Here is an 18699-nt window from a genome sequence, read left to right on the forward strand (position 1 = left end):
GGTGACTGGAAGCCTTTTCTCAAATCCCTCCAGTGATAAATACAGTGAAACTATTTAAGTTGAGAGCAACTTATAACATCTTATGCTTTGCAAGAGGAAAAACATTATTAACAGAGATTGGTGGGCAGTGCCCCCTACTGGTTACTCAAGGCGAGGACTAGCGCAGACCTAATGAAGCCCATAGGGATATAAGAAATACAATTAGTATTTAAACAAGAATTATACATAACTTTTCCCCAAAGAACGTCAACTCTAGAAAATTACACGCAACCATAAGATGTTAAAAATAGCGTGACTTTTAGAGTCACTTTGAGGGTTTAAGCAGAAAGAAATTGAGTGCAAAAAGCAAACAATGGCATCGTATGGCTTACTGATGTGAAACATATGCATCCTAGTGATAGCAGGAGCAGCCTCGGCGTCTTGCGTCAGTGTTTTTTTTTTCTTCTTCTTCTTCTTTTCACAGCTTTCAAGAGTCCAGACTTTTAAAAGCCACACTTCTTAATCTCCGCTCCCCGAAGGGAAGCAGCTGGAAACAGCGCGGCGGCTCCAGAGCAGGCACTTCAGTACTCGCCGTTCTCTGGCAACGGTCTGACTGGGACTCAGTTCAGTTCTCCATCTTCGCGTTACAGGCACACGCTGCAGTGAAAGTCGGGCGACTCCCCCCCCCCCACACACTTTTTTTCCCCGGGTCTCCAGATGAACGGCGTCGTTGCCCTCGGAGACGAGCAAGTCGTCCGGAGAGCGCCGGTCCGTCCGGTGTGCGGGTTTACGATGCGTCCAAAACGCCAATTCACTTTGACTTTATTGGACCCGTCAAACTGTCCCCTGAAACCGGAAAGAGAGAGAATACGACCTCATGAGACGCTTGCACACATTAAAACATGCTGGACTTGAGGTGTGTATTACATTTGAAGACTACGTGTAAAGATGCTATCTTTTAAATGGGGATCTATTGCCTTAATGCCAGTGATTGATATTAAATATTGCCCATTTTATTCACTATAAAAGGCCGATGAGACAATTTCTTTACGCCCTTCAAAGGTGTCTCTAAAACTGGGAGGGGCCTTACTGCTCCACCTGGTGGGACGATGTCTATATATGGATCTCTCAGACACATGTCGACTATTAAATGCAAGTTCTTTTACCCTCGTCGTCAGAGTCGAACCCGAAGAGGTTGGAGCACTTCTGCAGCTGGTGGTGACTCTGCAGCTCCTCGGCACTGTTGAACGTGGCGAAGCAGTTGGCGCACCGGCGTCTTTGCGGCGTCTTCGTCGCGCGGCTCTCGGGAGGAAGGGTGCTCTTCTGGGGCGACTGGTGACCCGACAGCTCCTTCCTTCGCTTCGGCATGGTGATGTACTTCTCGGCCAGGTAGGCCGTCGGCGGCGGACGCTTGTACGGCCGGTTGCCGTAGCCTGCGAGAGCGTCCTTTAACCCTGAAGATTCGGCATCTTCCAGCGCTGCTTTTCCGTTCGTCACGACAGAGTAACCGACGTTGCTACGTGTCGATTGTGGCGTTTTCCCCACGTCACCTACAGGAAGTAACTCCGCTTTCACCTCGGAGGCTTTGGGATTTTCCGGCCTCTCGGACGCCGGTCGAGCGCCCTGATCGGCGTGTTTCTTCTCGCCGTCTTTCTTCTCGCCGTCTTTCTTCTCGCCGTCTTTCTTCTCGCCGTCTTTCTTCTCGCCGTTCTTGCGCTTCTCGCTTGCTCCGTTGGGGTCTGACTTTTTGGTGATGTGAGGGTTCTTGGATTCTCCCCTTTGCGTTACCTTCTGCGTGTTCTCTTCGGTGTCGTTTGAGCCGCTAGCTGTGGCAGCCGGGACGGAGGAAAGCGTTGCATCCGTTGCTCCTCCTTTTGCGTCCAGAGAGCAGTCGGCTGCTGCTCGAGCCGCAACCGGTTGGGCTCCAGATTTCGACTTGGCTTTCTCTTTCAGGGCAGATGTTTTGCTCGCGTCCTTCGGTCTTCCCTTTAGTTTCTTCTTGTCCTCGTTATTAATATCCTTGTGCTTCTTTTTCGTCTGGCCCGAGTCTAAAGAAGCCCTGTGACTATTCTTCTCTTTCCTTCCTTCTGTTTTCACGAGGGATTTCTTTGATTTTTCTCCCATTGCCTCCTGTGTTTTCTCTCCTGAGGTGGTTCTCTCCTTTAAGCCGTGAGCCGGGGCAGCAGAGCCGAGAGGACATTTCTTCATGATTATCTTTGTGTTGGCGTCGCCATTTGCAACCTTGTGCTTCTTCGACTGGCTGCAGTCTGAAGAAGCGGTCGGACTTTCTTTCGAAGTGGAGCGTTTTTTCACTTTATGTAGTTTCTTAGCTGTTAAAGTGTGCGTGTCGTCTGCCGAGCTGGTGCCGATTGATTGGTTTAAACCGTTTGCCGTCATAACAGCTGTGGGGGGGTCATTTAAAATGTCCTTTTGTTGCACGTGATTGTTCTTCATCTGCTTGTTTACTGATTTCTTAGACTTTAATTTGTTAATCGACATGTCTGTAGTTTTGACGACATCTTTGACGTGCTCTTCTTCCCTCGAGCCGTCGCCAACATTTGAGCCCTCTGCGGCTTTAGGGGGGTTTGCGATCTGGCCCGTTTTTTCTGGGACAGTTTGATTGTTTTGTCCATCAGTAGTATTTTCATCGTGCACAGCTTCCTTTGACTTGGGGGGACGCCCTCTTCTTTTCGGACCTTTCGTGTTTCCTTTGACCTGCTTCTTTTTGAACTTGTGCCTCACTTTGATATTCAGTTTCAACAACGACGACGAGATGACTTTGTGACTTTTGGTTGCGTTCGTCACCTTTCTTAATGTTTGCCTTAATCTCAGATTGGGGCCGGCGGGCTGTGAGGAAGTGTCCTTGTTGGAGAGATTCTTCAGGACGTGTAAATCCTTGGTCTCGTTTCGCTCTTTCGACTCCTCTTTCAACGGGGATGCACCGACAACCGTGGGAAGAGGAGCTTGTTTTTCTGCATCTTCTCCTCCTAATTTACAGTCGGCATTCACACTCTCGGTCTTGTTTGCAGCAGCGGTTGCATCTTTTGGCCGGTGACCCGGTTGTTTCTTTCCATTCGGCGCGTTCGTTGGTTCGTTTGCATTCTTGTCCGGTTTGGTGGGTTTGGAAGCATAGTGCTCTCTTTCATGAAGGTTCAGCGCCCAGAGGCAAATAAATAGCTGAGAACAACCGGGGACGCAGCACACCGCCTGCAGCGGGCTGTGCCTCCTGGCATGGCGTCTCATTTCTATTCCAGTTTTGAACCTGGACGTGCATCCCTGATGAGGGCAAGGATGCCGAGGAGAGAGTCTGTGTCTGTCAACGTGATGCTGAAAATGTTCGAAACTCCACATGACCCTCATGCAACTACTGCATTTGCCGTGTCCTACGCGGAATGCCACTTCCAAAGGTTGGACCTCGCCGTCGTGATCTTCGAGAGCGTGGTAAAGGAGTGCGACGCCTTTCTTCGACCGGTCTTTAAACCAGCTGCAACCCTCTACAGGACAGCAAACGTTCTCTTGTGGCTCCGCGTGTTTCTCCTCAACAACTTTCTCACGTTGTTTGGCGTCCGTCTTCCGGACCTGCGGTGATTCTGTCTTCTTGGAACAGCTGACCGCTGATGTTGCAGAGGAATCCATCTCTGCATCCTGGTTTTCCTGCAACCTGGAGGTTACTTCTCCATCTGTTGTTCTTTCTTGAGGGATCTCCTGCTGTGTCAGTGGCGGGTCAGCTTCCAAAGTCACGGTGTCCCTTTCCTGTACCTCAAGCCCTTTCTTTTTCCCAATATGCCCGTTTACCTTGTGAACTGGAGTTTGACTATCAAGGTGCTTTGACACGTTTTGTTTCTTTTCATCCACTGGCTTGTCATTGGATCTCAACTGTCTGGACCCAGATGGGCTTGAATGTGGAGTGCTCGTTGATTTAGGACAGTCTGTAGATGTCCTCGACCTCCCACTGCTCCGGCGCTCAGAAGACAGGTTTGTGGTCTTTGCTTTGACAGAGGTCTTACATGTGGAGATATCTTTGGTCTCTTGGACATTGTTACCTTCCAACTCTTTGAGCCTCTTCAGCTTTTCAATGTGGTCAGACAGGTGCATCATGGCCAGAAGATCATCTTTGAACATCGTCCCGCAGAACATGCACTCATCCTTACGATAATGGAACATAGCATGTTCTACAACACGACTTCCCTTAAAGACCTTGTTGCAGAAAGTACAACAGAACTCCAACTTGGATTCCTCCGATTCTGGGAGATCGCCGTCCTCAGGTGCTTCTGGATCAAACTCCTGAGTTTCCTCCTCCTTTCCTTGGACATCAGCAACTAAAGAACAGGTGGAGGTAGTTTGTAATGTGCGAGGAACTTTGTAATCACTTCCAGATGTTGGCTCCTCGGACGTACCGTCCTCTGGAGCCGGCTGTTTGCGCTCAGGCTCAAGTTCAGTTAGCATTTCTGTTACCAATTTCAGAGCAGATATGTCATTCATACCGTCCTGATCAGTAGACGTAGAGCCCACTGTTCCTCCACTTGTGTCATTTTCCCAAGGCACGTGTCCTTTTGGGAATTTGGGGGAAACATCTGTAACGTCCAGCTCAGAGAGGCTGCTGGCAACGGCGGCGAGCACCTTTGGGCCGTCTGCTTTTGTTTGGACGACAGGATTTGTGCCAGTTTCAGCCTGAGAAGAGAGTGACTTCAGTTCTTGCCTCCCTGCTCTAAGAACAACTTGAGACTGTGTTGGATCAGTAGTTTTATCAAGAACTGCCATCTGATTGTTGACCAGAGGGGAAGTTTGCAAAACCTCAGCGGAAGTTGTGGTTTTTGAAGCTTTAGACACTTTATCTAAACCTGGGGGCGGAGTCACTTTAGTCGCCGTTGAGGCAATCGTGACCTTCATCTCAACAGCAGACTCGTCACAGTGCTCTCTTGCTGAAGCGATGACCTTATCCAACATTGGGGCTTCTGTAACCTCAGTCGCTGCCGATGTCTGTGACGCATTGGCGACTTTCATCTCAGCGGCAGACTTCTCGGAGAGCTCTCTCTCGGAAAATATCTTTCGAGAGACTGCTTTTGTCGTTTGAGCTTGAGGGATTTTTTCCAGCGGTGGGGATTGTGTAACGTCGGCTGCTTCTGGTGCGTGTTGGGTAATTCCGCCTTTAGTCTCGGCGGCAGGTTTGTCACAGAGCTCTCTCTCTGGATCTTTTGGAGGACTTCCTTGCACCGAGGAGCGTGTGATTGTTGAAACCGAGCCCTGAATATTGGGCCTGGTGCCTTTCCCTTTCGGCCGCCGAGCGTAACAGTGCAACTGCTGTGCAAACATGGCCGCATCCCGCGCTCTCAGGATCACTTCTTTGCGGTGCACGGTCTTCGCAGGTTCGGACGTGGAGGGAACCTTCACTGTCGGTCTGTAGAAAAGCACTTGAGGGAAACCCCTCTGTCGGTTGCAGGTGTCCTCATTAAACGTTCCCAGCAGTTCATTGTCTGGTAGGGAGAGCTCAAGGATTACTTGAGGAAGGGTAGCTGGTTTGAGGGGCTCAAATGTAAACCCCTTCTGGTGCTTGCTGCTATTCTGTCTTGCCATTAAATGACGGTTTACTAAAGGTTTGTGTTTGGCATTGTTCTCGAACTCGACAGTTTCTGACCCCTTTACGACATTGGATCCATGGTGCTTTTGATGTTTCAACCCATGCTTTTTGATCTTTGAAAGAACGTTATTCCTTCCAAGATTTCCTGAGTCTTCAAGAAGCCACCTGGGTTGTCTAATCCTCCGTTTTGGTGGGTTCTTCTCCGAGAGTCTTGTAGTGCGTCGAAGATCTCCAAACCCAACAGCTACATTGTCCTGCAGTCTGTCTAGCTGCCAAAACGAACGCCTCAAAGGTTCAGGTGACGATGACGGTTGGCTGCCTTTCTTCTTTCCGGCGTGGTCAACATCAAGCCGTGTTTTCCCTGGGCTCGCCTTTAATCTCTTGGATGCAGTGTCAATGTCGTGACGTCCGTCCTCTTTATGGTCCCGCTTTTTAGCTGCTGCCCCCTTACTTCCTTTCTGAAATGCCGATGAGCTTGATCGCGAAAAAGGTTCTTTGGCGCAATAGCTCAGGATCCATTCGTCCTCCATGATCTCCTCGAGGTCACCACTAACCACCTTCTCGCTCATCAGCTTCAAACAGTTGGTCCGCAAAGCAATGAGGTTCCAAAACTCTGGGTCAAAGTACAGGTCCTTCTTCAAGACCTGAGGAGAGATAGAAAAGAAAATGTTTTGGTACCGCAATATGGATTAATGACAAGCGACAATGCTCGTCTTAAATGCCACGATGCATTTTTACAGGTTGTTTAAGAGGTGCGCTACCTGCAGGGTTTCAAAGCGAACATGATTTCGGATGGGGCTGTACTCCACGTGGTACTCCTGATCGGGATGCATGTAAAGAAGGTACACCAACTTGTAGGTCTCAACAGTGCGTTCGAGGAAGAAGATCAGAAGAGCGCACGCCCGGAAAACCTCCAGGTCATTGGGGAGCAGGCTGGTGATGGTTTTGTAGATTAGGGACTTGGTGATGACATCACAGGGAAGGCAAGACCCCAGGGCATTAGCACAAAGCTCCACACAGAACTGGATACCATCTTCACCCAGCTAGTGAGATACAAACAAAAGATTGAATATCAATTCAATGCATCTAAACCAATCAACTCAAATTGATAAAAAATAAATATGCACAGCAGTTGAAATCTCTCACCTCTTCCAGTAGGGCTCTGATGAATGGGAAGATTGAGTTGACGTTGGTGGCAGACAACATCAGCTGATGACTCTCCTCAAGTAGAGCTTGCTTGGATGTATTCAACCGACTGTGAAGTTTACTCCATATAAAGACAAGATCACTGCAAAGGACAGAGTTAAAAATGGCTCTTAATGATTTCATAAATGGGGAGGCGTGATTGCGTTGTTTTTATAAAACTGACATTACGTGAGCGTCAATTTGAGTTCACTTACCACAAATGGTACATGTCACCCCTTCGCAGCTGCTGGGAGAGGAAGGCTCTGCTGAGGGCTAGTAGCAATTCATCCTTTTCCTCACACTCCAAACTACAGATGATATGAATTGCATCTTTACCATTAAATTCAGCCACCTGAAAAACAGAGGACAGCGAAAGCATCAGTTTCATCCACAGATGGTTCTCATACATCACTGTGTGGTAGCTAAGCAGCTATTACAACAGCTCACCCACCCACCTCTTTGTGAAGGCGGTCCTGCTGCGAGGTTTTGAAAAGCCACGTGAGGTAGACCTGGAGGAAGAACAAGTGTTGTCCTGCTGGGGGATGCCGAGCACAACACCCAGCCAGGGCCATAGCCTCACTGACCCGCTCACAGGATAAGAGGTAGCGCACCCGGAGCTCAAAGAACACCGGCAGCTCAGAGCTGATGCACCCGTCAACTGAGGTACAGCCAAGAAGCCAAAGGGGAGGGGGAGGGGGAGAGAGAGAGAGAGAGAGAGAGAGAGAGAGAGAGAGAGAGAGAGAGAGGTTTGCTTTGCTATTGCTTCAGAGATTAGCAGACGCTTTGAAATCAGCGTTACAACTACTACCGATGCGCAATACCACGTGACCTACCTTCACTCTGAGGTAAACTGGACTCACTGAGGATTGCTTGTAAGGCCGGGCCGGCCCAGGGCCCACCACCCCGCACCAAACGCTCCACCTGAAGCAAGTGAACATTCTGATGCCTCGCAAGCACCGAGTAACATTCCTGAAAGAGCACACGGACAAATACCCATGAATATATTAAGAGAACCGTCATGTCTTAATATAATGTTCCGAATGGTTTTAAGTAAAATCAACCGTTCTGAGGAGGTAGAGCACACAAGAAACAACACTGTTCTCCTGAGAAGGTGATCTGCACATCATGCTCACCTGGAATGCAACAGTGAAGCGATTCAGTGGCTCCTGACAGAAGTCCTTGTGGTCAAAGAACAGCAGCAACTCAAAAACACTCCTGTGAGGACATCAACATTATTTGGCTTCTATATAAATTCACATATTAAAAAACAGTTTATCAAAGCCAGTTTTTTTGTTTACATCCCCACAAACAATTACCTTTCTGCGAGTACTCAGCTTAAAGTTATTGAGTAGGTTTAGAGAGACAGAGGAATGCACTTAATTGGAAAGCAGAGGGAAACCCTCGGGGGCTCATGGTGGAGGATTCATGGGTGGAGTAAGGTCAACAGCTGGCAGCATGCCAGGGGTTCTCTTGGCTCACAAATTGAGTTGCTCGAGCCAAGGAACACAATCAATGTTCAATTCCATAAATGTTGCCATCAACATTCCCCAAATATACCAGACTATGACAGAGATGGTTGACGAATATATAAAAACAAACGTTTTAAATATTGTATACGTGAATATTCTTATTGTTTTGTGTTTATAATATTCTTTTTTTTTTTATTCACCCAGTTTATTTCATAGTTTGTTTTATGAAAACAGAAGTGTATTATCAATGTTTTATCAACATCTGATGTGTTTGTTTCTTCTTCCAGGGGGGTATGTAATGTCTGATGTGTGTGCTTTTCCAAGGGCACACTGTGCAAGGCCAGTTCCCTAAGGGGCAATAAAGGCTTTTATTCATTTATTCACAATTAAACTTATGTGAAAACTGAACAAAGCTTTGACAAGAACATGTGCATGTCTTCTTTTTGTTCAGGGACAATAATTCAAACAACGCCTTTGTCAACACAGTCCCACTGCCAACGAGATCGTAGTTATAACTACAGGTTCAAATTTAACTAGCATGAATGATAAGACAGACAGATAATAAAAGACTACAGTAAAATACGGCGTGCATCACATTTACAAAGAACCAGTTGGATAGACACAGCCACAGCTAATGTGGTTCAGAGGAAGTGGTTTTACCTCAAAAAACATCTAAACTTTGCTCTAAAGGAAGATTTTACTTGACATAAAAAGAAACAGATTCAGAGATGGCAACAGGGCGAGTTAGGATATGAAAGCCTGGTATCATCGCTCCGTCACCTACTGCAAATCTTAAGAGGTGCATTGCAATCGCACTTGACACGATCGTTACTGGTGCAAGGTTATGTAACAATAATGTGGCAGCAAGTAAAATCTACTCAAGTCATTGGGGGGGGGGGCGTCTGTGTACTTACAAGGCCAGACTACTGAGTGTGTGTCGCACATGATCACAGTTTAATGTGAAGAAGGTGGAGGCTCGAGCGAAGTAGCGGAGAGCTATTTCAAGGATCCTGAGCTGAGGCAGCGGCACCTGCCAGCGAGAGGCATACTCCTCCACCAGCTGCACGAAGAAAAGACAAAACAAAGACAGTTTGTACCATTTAGCATGTTTAAGTCTGCAGTGATATTAGAGGTTTGAACTGCAGTTGTAGGTACATTGGTGATGCAAGAGGAATATGGTTCAGCCTAGTGTCATTTATACAATATTACCAATAGCAACCAATTGGAGCTGCAATGGTCAGTCAAAGTTTCAAGCAAAAGTGCCAAACGATTCTGTTTTCAGCCTTTTGAATATTACGATTCCCATTTTATAACTTGTCAATATAATATCTTTGGGATTGGGACCGTTGTTTTAAAACCTTGGAGCCATACAACCAGATAGATAACACCATGAGATAACAGATTGCTTCCTCAATTACTTACAGCAACTAATACATACAATTAATCTACATGTCTGAGCCAAGCATGTTATCATATTGCTTAATATCAAATACTCACTGTACAGTGACGTGAGACCTGGTTCAGACAACATTTTGACTGAACAGTTATGTCTGCAACCTTCACCCTTAAACACCCTTTGACTAGTGTGCAACTACAATAGGACATTTGGTGCTCCTTTACACACACTATTATGATTATTGATCTGTCAAATGTCTAAAATACAATATGTTTATATTGCCCTCTCATGGTGGAGATCCAAGGTATCACTGGAAACATGTGAATGTAAACTGTCAACAATTTAGTCTAATCTGTACAACTACATCTCTACTAGATTAAACTGAAGCGAAATATGAAGCATTGCAACTTCAGTTAGTTTGATTTAAAAAAAAATGCTGATATTTAGAAATTCCCTTGTTATGAGTATCACACTGTGTTTTCATGCAGAGTTAAAACTCGAATAAAAAGTCTGCGTGGCATCCCATTAGCCCAAAAGCAAAATATGAATTTGGATTGGTCAACACAAAACTTGAGACGTGAGACTATTTCCTACTGTTTGTTTTTAGGCTGAATCCTATTCATAAATCTCTTCAGTGAGTCGAGTATTTGCCAACAATGCCAGCCAACTGACATTTCAATGCACTTTTCCACGAGATGCATTGACTCGTTTCCAGCGTTATGAGCACTGCAGGGTGCGAGGACATCATGTTATAACCATGTTATAACGTCACATCGTACAGATGCATGTTTATTTGGCAAACACAGATTGGGCTTTATGTCAAATACTTCATAACGCAGGCTACTAATTGCATAACAACCTCAAGTGAGAGGTTAGCTCACATCAGCTCAAGTCAAACGACTACCAAACGTGTCACAGACGTGCAGAAAAGTTGTCCAGTCGACAGTTTGGTAAACAGTCGGCGTACGAAGCGAACTTGCAGGCAAATCCTGTGCTAGCTGGCTCACACGGTTAGCCGACGTATCTTGCTAGCTGTGCAGTGAACCCTCATTTGTGAAAATGTGGCCGATTTCCTGACTCTGACGTTTCGATAACGTGAACTGAATCTGAAGCTGGGTTGTCACACGTGTTGTTTAAAGGGCGCTACGACGATATATTTGTTTTTAAAAAGCGACTACGGACTCGTTAGCTTGGATGCTAACGAGCCTATCCGCTAATGTTAGCTAGTGTAACAGGGAGTTCTGGGGGAGGGGGAGTTCGGCTAACGGCTGGTTTCTACGACAACAAGCCTGTCACCAACTTCGGCGACGGCTCCTTACCTTGCGAAAGTCAGAGCAGAACGGTTTACTGTCGGCCCGTGTTTCACCACTTGAGTAACGGCTCAATAAACTCCCCAACTGCTCCTCGAGCCCCTCTGACTCGTACACACAGCCCTCCTCCGCCATACTGCCCGTCCAGCGCTGCTCGTAGCAGCCACCACTCAACACATACATCGCAACGGCATTGACGGCGCTGATTGGCTACTGCCAACGTAAAGGGATCCGCTCCTTTACTCATGCGGCGGGCACCGGAGAGTGGGCTCGTTAGGGCGGAGTCTGAGCTCCGCAATTAAAACAGAGAGCCTCAAATTAAGCCCCGCCACCACGGGACAGCGAGGAGGATATTACATGCGCCATAAACCACATGGCAGACACAAACACAGCGCGTTAATGACTATCAGCCATTCCTGCTGTCAAAAGGCTTACAATGCATACACCTTAATTAACTAACAACGATCAATTACTTTAAAAACGTTTACTCGTGTAAATCATATTATCTCATACATACAGACATTACATTATAATATATATATATTTATGAATAAGTCGCTTTGCAAATAATTGTCTGAAAGAAGTCCAAGAATTCCTTTAAACTTTATTTAAATCATTGAGGAAAAAAGATGCAATACAAAACGTTTAAGACACAGTTTGAATTAAATGTCAAGGCAACTTTACAGTTGCACCCCAGGCGCTGGAAAAAAGGGAAAGTACACCACATCATGTTAAAGAAATCTGATCACCCATTACAGTTTTATTGTTAGCACAACACAAATGAAAAGGCACTGGAAAGATAATTAATATATATATTTTATGTTTGAATAATATATGATGTTTGAATAATACAAAAGGCCACAGCGAAACAATCCTTTACTTTTCAGACAAATAAATCCCCAACACAGATGTCTCCATCCAAGACTCTGAGTTGACAGTGGAAAGACATATTTAGCTTATTAGAGCTTCAGGTTAATAAAAAAACCCAAAGAATCAGTTTTCTTTGTTTTTAAAAAGATAAACCTCAAAACAAAAACCTTCACAAGATCATTTGCCGTGTTTAAGATACATCTACCAAACTTTTCGTGCCGTTTGTCGTGTAAGCGGGGAGAAATGTACAAGTGGTTCTGATCGGTTCAGTTCAGCTCGTCGGTGGACTCCGACATGGATCGCTCTCTCCTTTCCCGGCCCGTGACAAAGTTGAGCAGGTCGACGGCCGTCACCACCCCGAAAACCATCTGCTTCAGACACGGAGAGCCGTCCGTCATGTCTGTTGAAGGAGGAGAGAGGTAGGAATGACTACCCTCAGTTTTATAAAAACATTTATATTCAAAAGTCGTGCCACTAATTCAATAGTGGGCTCATAAAATGCGTATAGAGTAGAAGCAATTGCACAATGTGTCATGGTTAGTTTGTGTGCAGCTTTGATCTCCACTGGCACTTATTATAATAATAATTATAGACATTATTATTATTATAATTAAAGACATTGACCCTGCAGATGTCAACCCAGCCACATTGTTTTGATTACAGACACTCGTCGCGATTGTGTGACCAACAATTAGATAAATAAAATGCTACTAATCTGAGTGTTTAGAATGATAATGTTTTTTTATTTTATTCAACAGCACTTTTTGACACAGCTTTCTGCTACTGTGTGATTTTCCACACTACCACTGGGGGGAGCCACATGTCAACATTTTGCAGACACATTTAGTTTATCAGATTTTGAGGCTTGAGTGTCTGTACTGTACTCACATTGGATCTGTTCGTGCACCACCAGGGCGAAGTGGTCAGTCTCCAGAATGCGGGACAACTTTCCCAAATTATCATTCAGACAAATCTAAGAAAAAAGAAAAGAAAAAGACTTAATGAGGACAATAAAACGAGCAATATTTATTGACATTAAAGCAACTTGTGATCAAGTGGCATGTAATGTATCAGTAAAAAATATGATTTTTATTTACAGTTGCTTGGCGGAATGATAGACATCTGGTTTTACTGAACCAGTCAAAACATCACAACTGGACTTTTTTCACACCCTGTCTTGATAAAAAACCTTTAAATCAGTCCAGCTTAAAGCTTTTTCACCAGGAGATCCTCCCCTGAACTGGTTTGTCTCATTGGCTGCTGCTGTCAGCCAATCAGAATAAAGAATCCAGTCTCCAATATCATCCTTCAAATGGTTTAGGAAACACCCAGAGAGCATCACGAAGAGAGATCTTTAAGTTAGTGTCTTACCTGTTTGAACTGCTTGTAGAGCACTTTGCTGACGGGGTCCGACACCTTGATCTTCCCTGCTAGAATACAGGCCAACATGTTCCCTAATGTCACCATGCCCAAGATTAACCTGTACAAACACACACAGGTTGAAGTTAAAGCCTTTGCGCAACACAGCAAATAAACAAAAGGTCCAGACATGCGTGCCGCTTGACCAGCTTCTCTCTCTGGACTCTCACCCAGCCTCATCCACCACAGGCGCCTGGTCGAAGCCCTTCTCCTTCAGGATTTTGATGGTCCTCTGACACGTGACGGTCGGCAGCACGGTGAGGGGGGCGGACAGGTTCAAGCCCTGCAGCTTCAGGTTCCACCACCTGGTGAGACAGAGAGCAATGAGAGGGGTCTTGCACACGTCCACACATGAAGGAGGCGTGCACGAGAGGAGAATACACACATACCATGGCTTCTTCACCATGAGGTCCTCCTCACTCAGGAAGCCCTTCTGGATCATCCACTTGTCACTCAGGAACTTGGACCTATAGGTGAAAAAAATAAAAATCAATACTTGCTTTATCTGTGTTTACACAATAAAGATCTGTAATCATCGGCAACGACCCCGATTATAGCAACAATCGATCGGACAGCAACCGTTATTGTCAGTTAGTCAATGCACGAAGATCATTATTTATATATTTTGAAATTACAGAAATAGACCGGGTGGGTATTTGACATGTGGTGGGGGTTCTCACATGTAGTTGCGGACGGAGTCCGGCAGGATGACCACGCAGCGCTGGCCCTCCTTCAGCTCTTTGGCGACATTCACTGCGGCCGCCATGGCCGTCCCAGAGCTGCCACCTGTCACGGGAAAGAGGGGAAAAGGTGAGCCGACCTCGTGACCTCGCTCACCGTGGCGTCAGCGTGGGGGGAACCGGAGCACTTACCGCACAGCAGGCCCTCCTCTCGCATCAGCATGCGAGACATGTTGAAGGACTCGTCGTCGCCTGACTTGTACCAGGTATCGACTACCTGAAAGAAAGAAGAAAAAAAAGAAATAGAACATTGTGAGTTAGGGAAACGTAAGAAAAAAGGGAGATAAGAGTAAACAACATTTTTTAAAAGCTTGTGGAACTCACTGATCTGTCGAGCACGGTGGGGATGAAGTCGTACCCGATGCCCTCCACCTCGTACTGGGTCTTATTGGTCTCGTTAAGCTCCTCGGGCTCCGCTAGGATGGAGCCTGTCGGGTCAACGCCAATAATCTGCAGACAGCACAAACCATTCATGATCTACAAAAGTAGCTCAACAGAACAGTTATCAATATTATAGTCGTATTATATTTGACTTACTTTGATGTTGGGGCATTTTTCTTTGAGTTTGCGGGCGATGCCTGTGATCGTGCCCCCTGTTCCTGCTGACGCCACCAGCATGTCCAGTTGTCCTTTAAGGAGAAAAATTCAGGTTTACTCTGCTGATTAAAATATACTTCAGAGTCAACTAAGTGTAAATGTTGTATTCTTGAGAATAGCAATCTTCAAGATCTCTCGTGGTGGTTAAAAGATGGGTTTTCTGTACCGCCACACTGCTCCAGGATCTCCTCCGCCGTGGAGTCGTAGTGAGCCAGAGGGTTGCTCGGGTTGCGGTACTGGTCCAGGATGTGAGAGTTGGGGATCTCGTTTTTAAGGCGCCACGCGACGCCGACGTGAGACTCCGGTGAGTCGAAGCGAGCGCTGGTGGGCGTGCGCACGATCTCGGCTCCGAGTGCCCTCAAAACATCCACCTGGCCCGGAAAAATAAAGAGAGCAAAAAATCGGAGCATGATGAAATAAACATGTGATCTTACTTACAAATAAATCGACATTGTGACCAGCAGCTTTGCCAGTCCGAAGAAAATGACGCAATGTCACGAAATGGACAAAGACACGAGTGACATTAACCACCTTTAAAACTGAATTTGGGGACACCGCAGAGGTTGCTTCCTGTTATTCACTTAATAGCAATCAATCAAAAACAATATGCCAGTTCGGGGCATTTAGCAGTCTGCATTTAGCAGAAGTATTGAGGACGTGGTTTACTGGAAGATACTGCAAGAGTAACTCACCTTCTCCATGCTCATTTTCTCAGGCATGACAATGATGCAGCGGTAGCCTTTCACAGCTGCAGCCAGGGCCAAGCCGATACCTAACACACACACACACACACATTTTACAACACTGCTGCTTTCAACCTAACATACCACAAGTACCTTTAAATACCTCCCTTCCCCCCCCATAGCAACACATGCAGATAATTACCAGTGTTTCCAGAGGTGGGCTCTATAATGGTGTCTCCAGGCTTGAGGAGGCCGGCTGCCTCGGCGTCCTCCACCATCCGCAGGCTGATCCTGTCCTTGACACTCCCGCCAGCATTGAAGAACTCACACTTGGCCACTGCAAATACACACAACAGAAAGATGTATTGGATTAAATTAAAAGGGTGCATTTAACCCAGGAGCGCCAACGGGCAAACGGCACTCTGAACGGGACAAAGAGTCTGGCCGCGACTCACGTAATTCGCATTTGAGTCCGAACACTTTGGCGATCTTGTTGATGCGAACCATGGGGGTGTCGCCGATCCTGTGCAGGATGTTTGGGAGGATGGTTGGAGCGGCGGCTCTGGGGGGGAGAAAGCGGGGAGAAAGATCCATTTAGACAACTTGTCTTTCTGGTCCCTCCAGCCTGAGCCGGTTTCCACTCCCCGTGAGTTTGATTGACAACAAGATTCATGTACGCACAATAACAAATGTCGGACGCTACTTTCGTGTGCATAATCACGCCACGCTGACCTTGGGACAAGCGTGTGCGGGGACTCGGTCGCCGAGGCTCCCAGGCTCCACGTGCAGCGGCTGGGGAGGTCGGGCCGGATCCATTTCCTCTCGGAGACGCCGCTCTTCGCGCTGATCTGGGCGGTTCCGTTCGGCTGTTCGGCGTCCGCCAGCGTCAGCTTGTCGACGCCGTTCAGTTTGCCTTCTCTGTTGCTGTGGGCGGGCGGCTTGGCGGCGTGAGGGCACCCGGGGGCGTCTTTGGTCGAGGGGACTGACGGCATGGCTCAGGCTGGACAAAGCAGAGGAAATAGGGTTAACTTCATCCGTTGGCACATGCCAGCTCAGGGCTCATATTGCATTCTCACCACATCGATTAAAACAGCAGCCGGCGGAGAACAAACACAGAACCACTCCTTTCTTCTGATAATGCCGAGTCACCCCAGCACCAATCAAATAAAGCGTCATTGTGCCCTATGGCAGCTTCCCCCACACACCTTTTTGCCTATTGCATCATTCATTCAATGCATGAAAAAAAAAAAAAATCAATCACAACTATTAGGGGCCAAAAATTCAAACTGCGCGTGTTGTGTTCTTATCTACCTCCCGTTATCTTCGTGTGTGTGAATGAAAGCCTAAAATGACTCAATCACCGGTCATTACCAGTTGTAAAAGTCACAAATGTGTAACTAAATGTTCAACATAATCGTAAACGGGGAGTGTTCATTCTGAGAGGACTGAAGTGGAGCTTGAAAGCTGACAGGAAAAAAAACAAACTACTTTTGTCGTTGATTAATAGTTTAAATCCCAGAATTGTGTGGATTTGCAGCTTAATAAATGTTGATGGGCTTTCTTTGTATCTGGCATTTTACTGACACATTGTGACAGATGTTTTCTAAGTGTATTAATGCGTGCGTTGGGTTTCTCCACCGGCACAGATGACCCTTCACTAATACGTGGTGCACACGGCGAGGCCAGCTGTTAGAACCTCTCTCCAGACGCTGGGAAAACATCTTCTTAAGCAAACAGCTCTGGGTGGGAGAGAACGCTGCCCGCTCCGGGGGTTAGTGAAGCTCTATTAAATGCAACGCGACCTATGACTCGTGTTTGATTTGCTTTCACCACATTTAAAACATTTTTTTTTTTTTTTTTAAAAAGGACACTTGACTCCAACACACACATGTTACTTCGCCTCTTGAGATCTGATCTCTGCAGCCAGAGCAGGGGGTGTATATCTGGTTCAAGGGGGGGGCAATGAGATCCTCGTGTGAGACCACATGCTGCACTGAGCCCAGGCTGCATGGCAGAAAAGACTTGCAGGGGGGGTTAACGGGGATAAACTTCTTCTTTTTTTTGTTTCGTTTAACAAACCACGCCAATAATCAAATCCAGAGCTGAAATCAGCTGCTCTGAGCCTGGCAGCTCAAACCTAATATAGAGACAAATCCCTGTGCTTTTCTCACTTTGCCAGACTTGGTGATGTATAATCTCCTTTGGTATTTGCAGGGCTCTCGAAGCATAATGAACACAGTGGAGATTATTAAGGCAATTTAAAATAACCTGACAAGTGTTCTGCCAGCATCAAACCATCAACTGGTCCCAGGGGGGAAGAGCAGCCTATAGATATTCACTCAGCTAGTACAAATGGGAGGACAAATGGGAGCGGCAGGAATGCTGGCAGTAAAAACAGAATGTAAACCAGCTGGAAACCTACACCTGGAAACCCTCCACATGGCCAGGAGCTCACACCATGCAGAAAGGTTTCATGGTAATGCGAGTCAAAGCGGTCAGAAAGACGACACACTGATACTATAATAAAGCTGATATGAGCCGATCAAAAAAATCATATATTTTGATTTATTTTTCTCCTCGGGTTCTTATAATATTAGTTGTTTTTTTTTACAACAAACTACATTTGGCTGATAGGTAGATTTATTATTTTTAAGAGTTTGCCGTAAAAAAAAAAGGCAAAATGCCAATAATTCACAAATAAAAAGGTCACATTAACAGTTCGTTGCAGCCAGAACATCCGATAGAAATGTAACAGGACGAGTGCATGTCAGAATACAATTAATAAATAAATAAATAAAATGATTTGAGGGAATAAAAGAAAACCGAACTATGAACGGAAAACACGCAAGAGTTAACGCAGAGTAGTTACACGGTTTCGTGTGCACGCGCAGAAATAAAGCCCAAATAAACTGACAAAACGATGCAAGAAAAACGGTTTCTGCGCAGTTGCGACGTTGCATCATAACTCAGGCTCTCCGCCACCGAACATCACCGCGAGTCGATTAATCGATTACATCTTCCTCGCCGCATATATGTTCAGGTACTCGTCGATTCCCACTCACCTTATGATTTAATAACTCCTGTTAAAAAAATTAAATACAAATTCGCTGAGGACCCCCACGTACAGCAGCCAGTCCAACAATGCCGAGGGAGCGTCTGCAGACAAAGACACGCGGGGCTCGGGAAAAGGGGGAGGTGGTTAAAGTTTTAGGCCCTTCTCCGATTGGCTGCAGCGAGGGCGTGTTTGACAGGCTCCACCAATCAGGGGACAGATTTCTCAATAAGGTAAACGTAAACTACCTTTTATTGACTGCGTGTATGTGACATCTTGAGCCCTTCTCACGATGGTGCCAACATATTAATATATATTCATATAATATAAATATAATTGTTGTAACGTTTCCATTTAATAAATGCCTCATTCAGTGTATTAAAACAAAAAAAATGCTGAGTGCTTGTGTTAAGATAATTTG

The 18699-nt window shown here is 46.1% G+C and overlaps 2 protein-coding genes across 3 annotated transcripts; both read right to left on the bottom strand.

Annotated features, from left to right (window-relative positions):
- Positions 1 to 436: 436 nt before the first annotated feature.
- LOC117742370 lies at positions 437 to 11100 on the bottom strand. 2 transcript variants are annotated; one of them, XM_034549645.1, is made up of 11 exons: positions 10927 to 11100; positions 9126 to 9271; positions 7876 to 7957; positions 7576 to 7711; positions 7198 to 7400; positions 6958 to 7094; positions 6704 to 6845; positions 6319 to 6600; positions 1689 to 6201; positions 1146 to 1658; positions 437 to 825 (listed from the first exon to the last, which is right to left on the bottom strand). In XM_034549645.1, the coding sequence occupies exons 1-11, from the start codon at positions 11098 to 11100 to the stop codon at positions 791 to 793; spliced, it is 6363 nt and encodes a 2120-aa protein (XP_034405536.1). In that variant the 3' UTR covers positions 437 to 790. The 2 variants fall into 2 exon arrangements, with proteins under 2 accessions (XP_034405536.1, XP_034405526.1); XM_034549635.1 differs by having other exon boundaries at positions 1146 to 6201.
- A 401-nt stretch (positions 11101 to 11501) lies between these two features.
- On the bottom strand, positions 11502 to 18408 carry LOC117742512 (cystathionine beta-synthase-like protein). The gene is made up of 15 exons (XM_034549958.1): positions 18289 to 18408; positions 15959 to 16226; positions 15682 to 15788; positions 15429 to 15563; positions 15236 to 15315; positions 14710 to 14914; positions 14484 to 14575; positions 14271 to 14396; positions 14079 to 14163; positions 13887 to 13992; positions 13596 to 13673; positions 13377 to 13511; positions 13159 to 13267; positions 12676 to 12760; positions 11502 to 12187 (listed from the first exon to the last, which is right to left on the bottom strand). Exons 2-15 carry the CDS (start codon positions 16216 to 16218, stop codon positions 12054 to 12056), a joined length of 1737 nt encoding a protein of 578 aa, XP_034405849.1. The 5' UTR covers positions 16219 to 16226; positions 18289 to 18408; the 3' UTR covers positions 11502 to 12053.
- Between the last annotated feature and the right edge of the window lie 291 nt (positions 18409 to 18699).

The sequence above is a fragment of the Cyclopterus lumpus genome, chromosome 2 (genome assembly GCF_009769545.1).
Source record: "Cyclopterus lumpus isolate fCycLum1 chromosome 2, fCycLum1.pri, whole genome shotgun sequence".
In the NCBI taxonomy this organism is placed as follows: domain Eukaryota; kingdom Metazoa; phylum Chordata; class Actinopteri; order Perciformes; family Cyclopteridae; genus Cyclopterus; species Cyclopterus lumpus.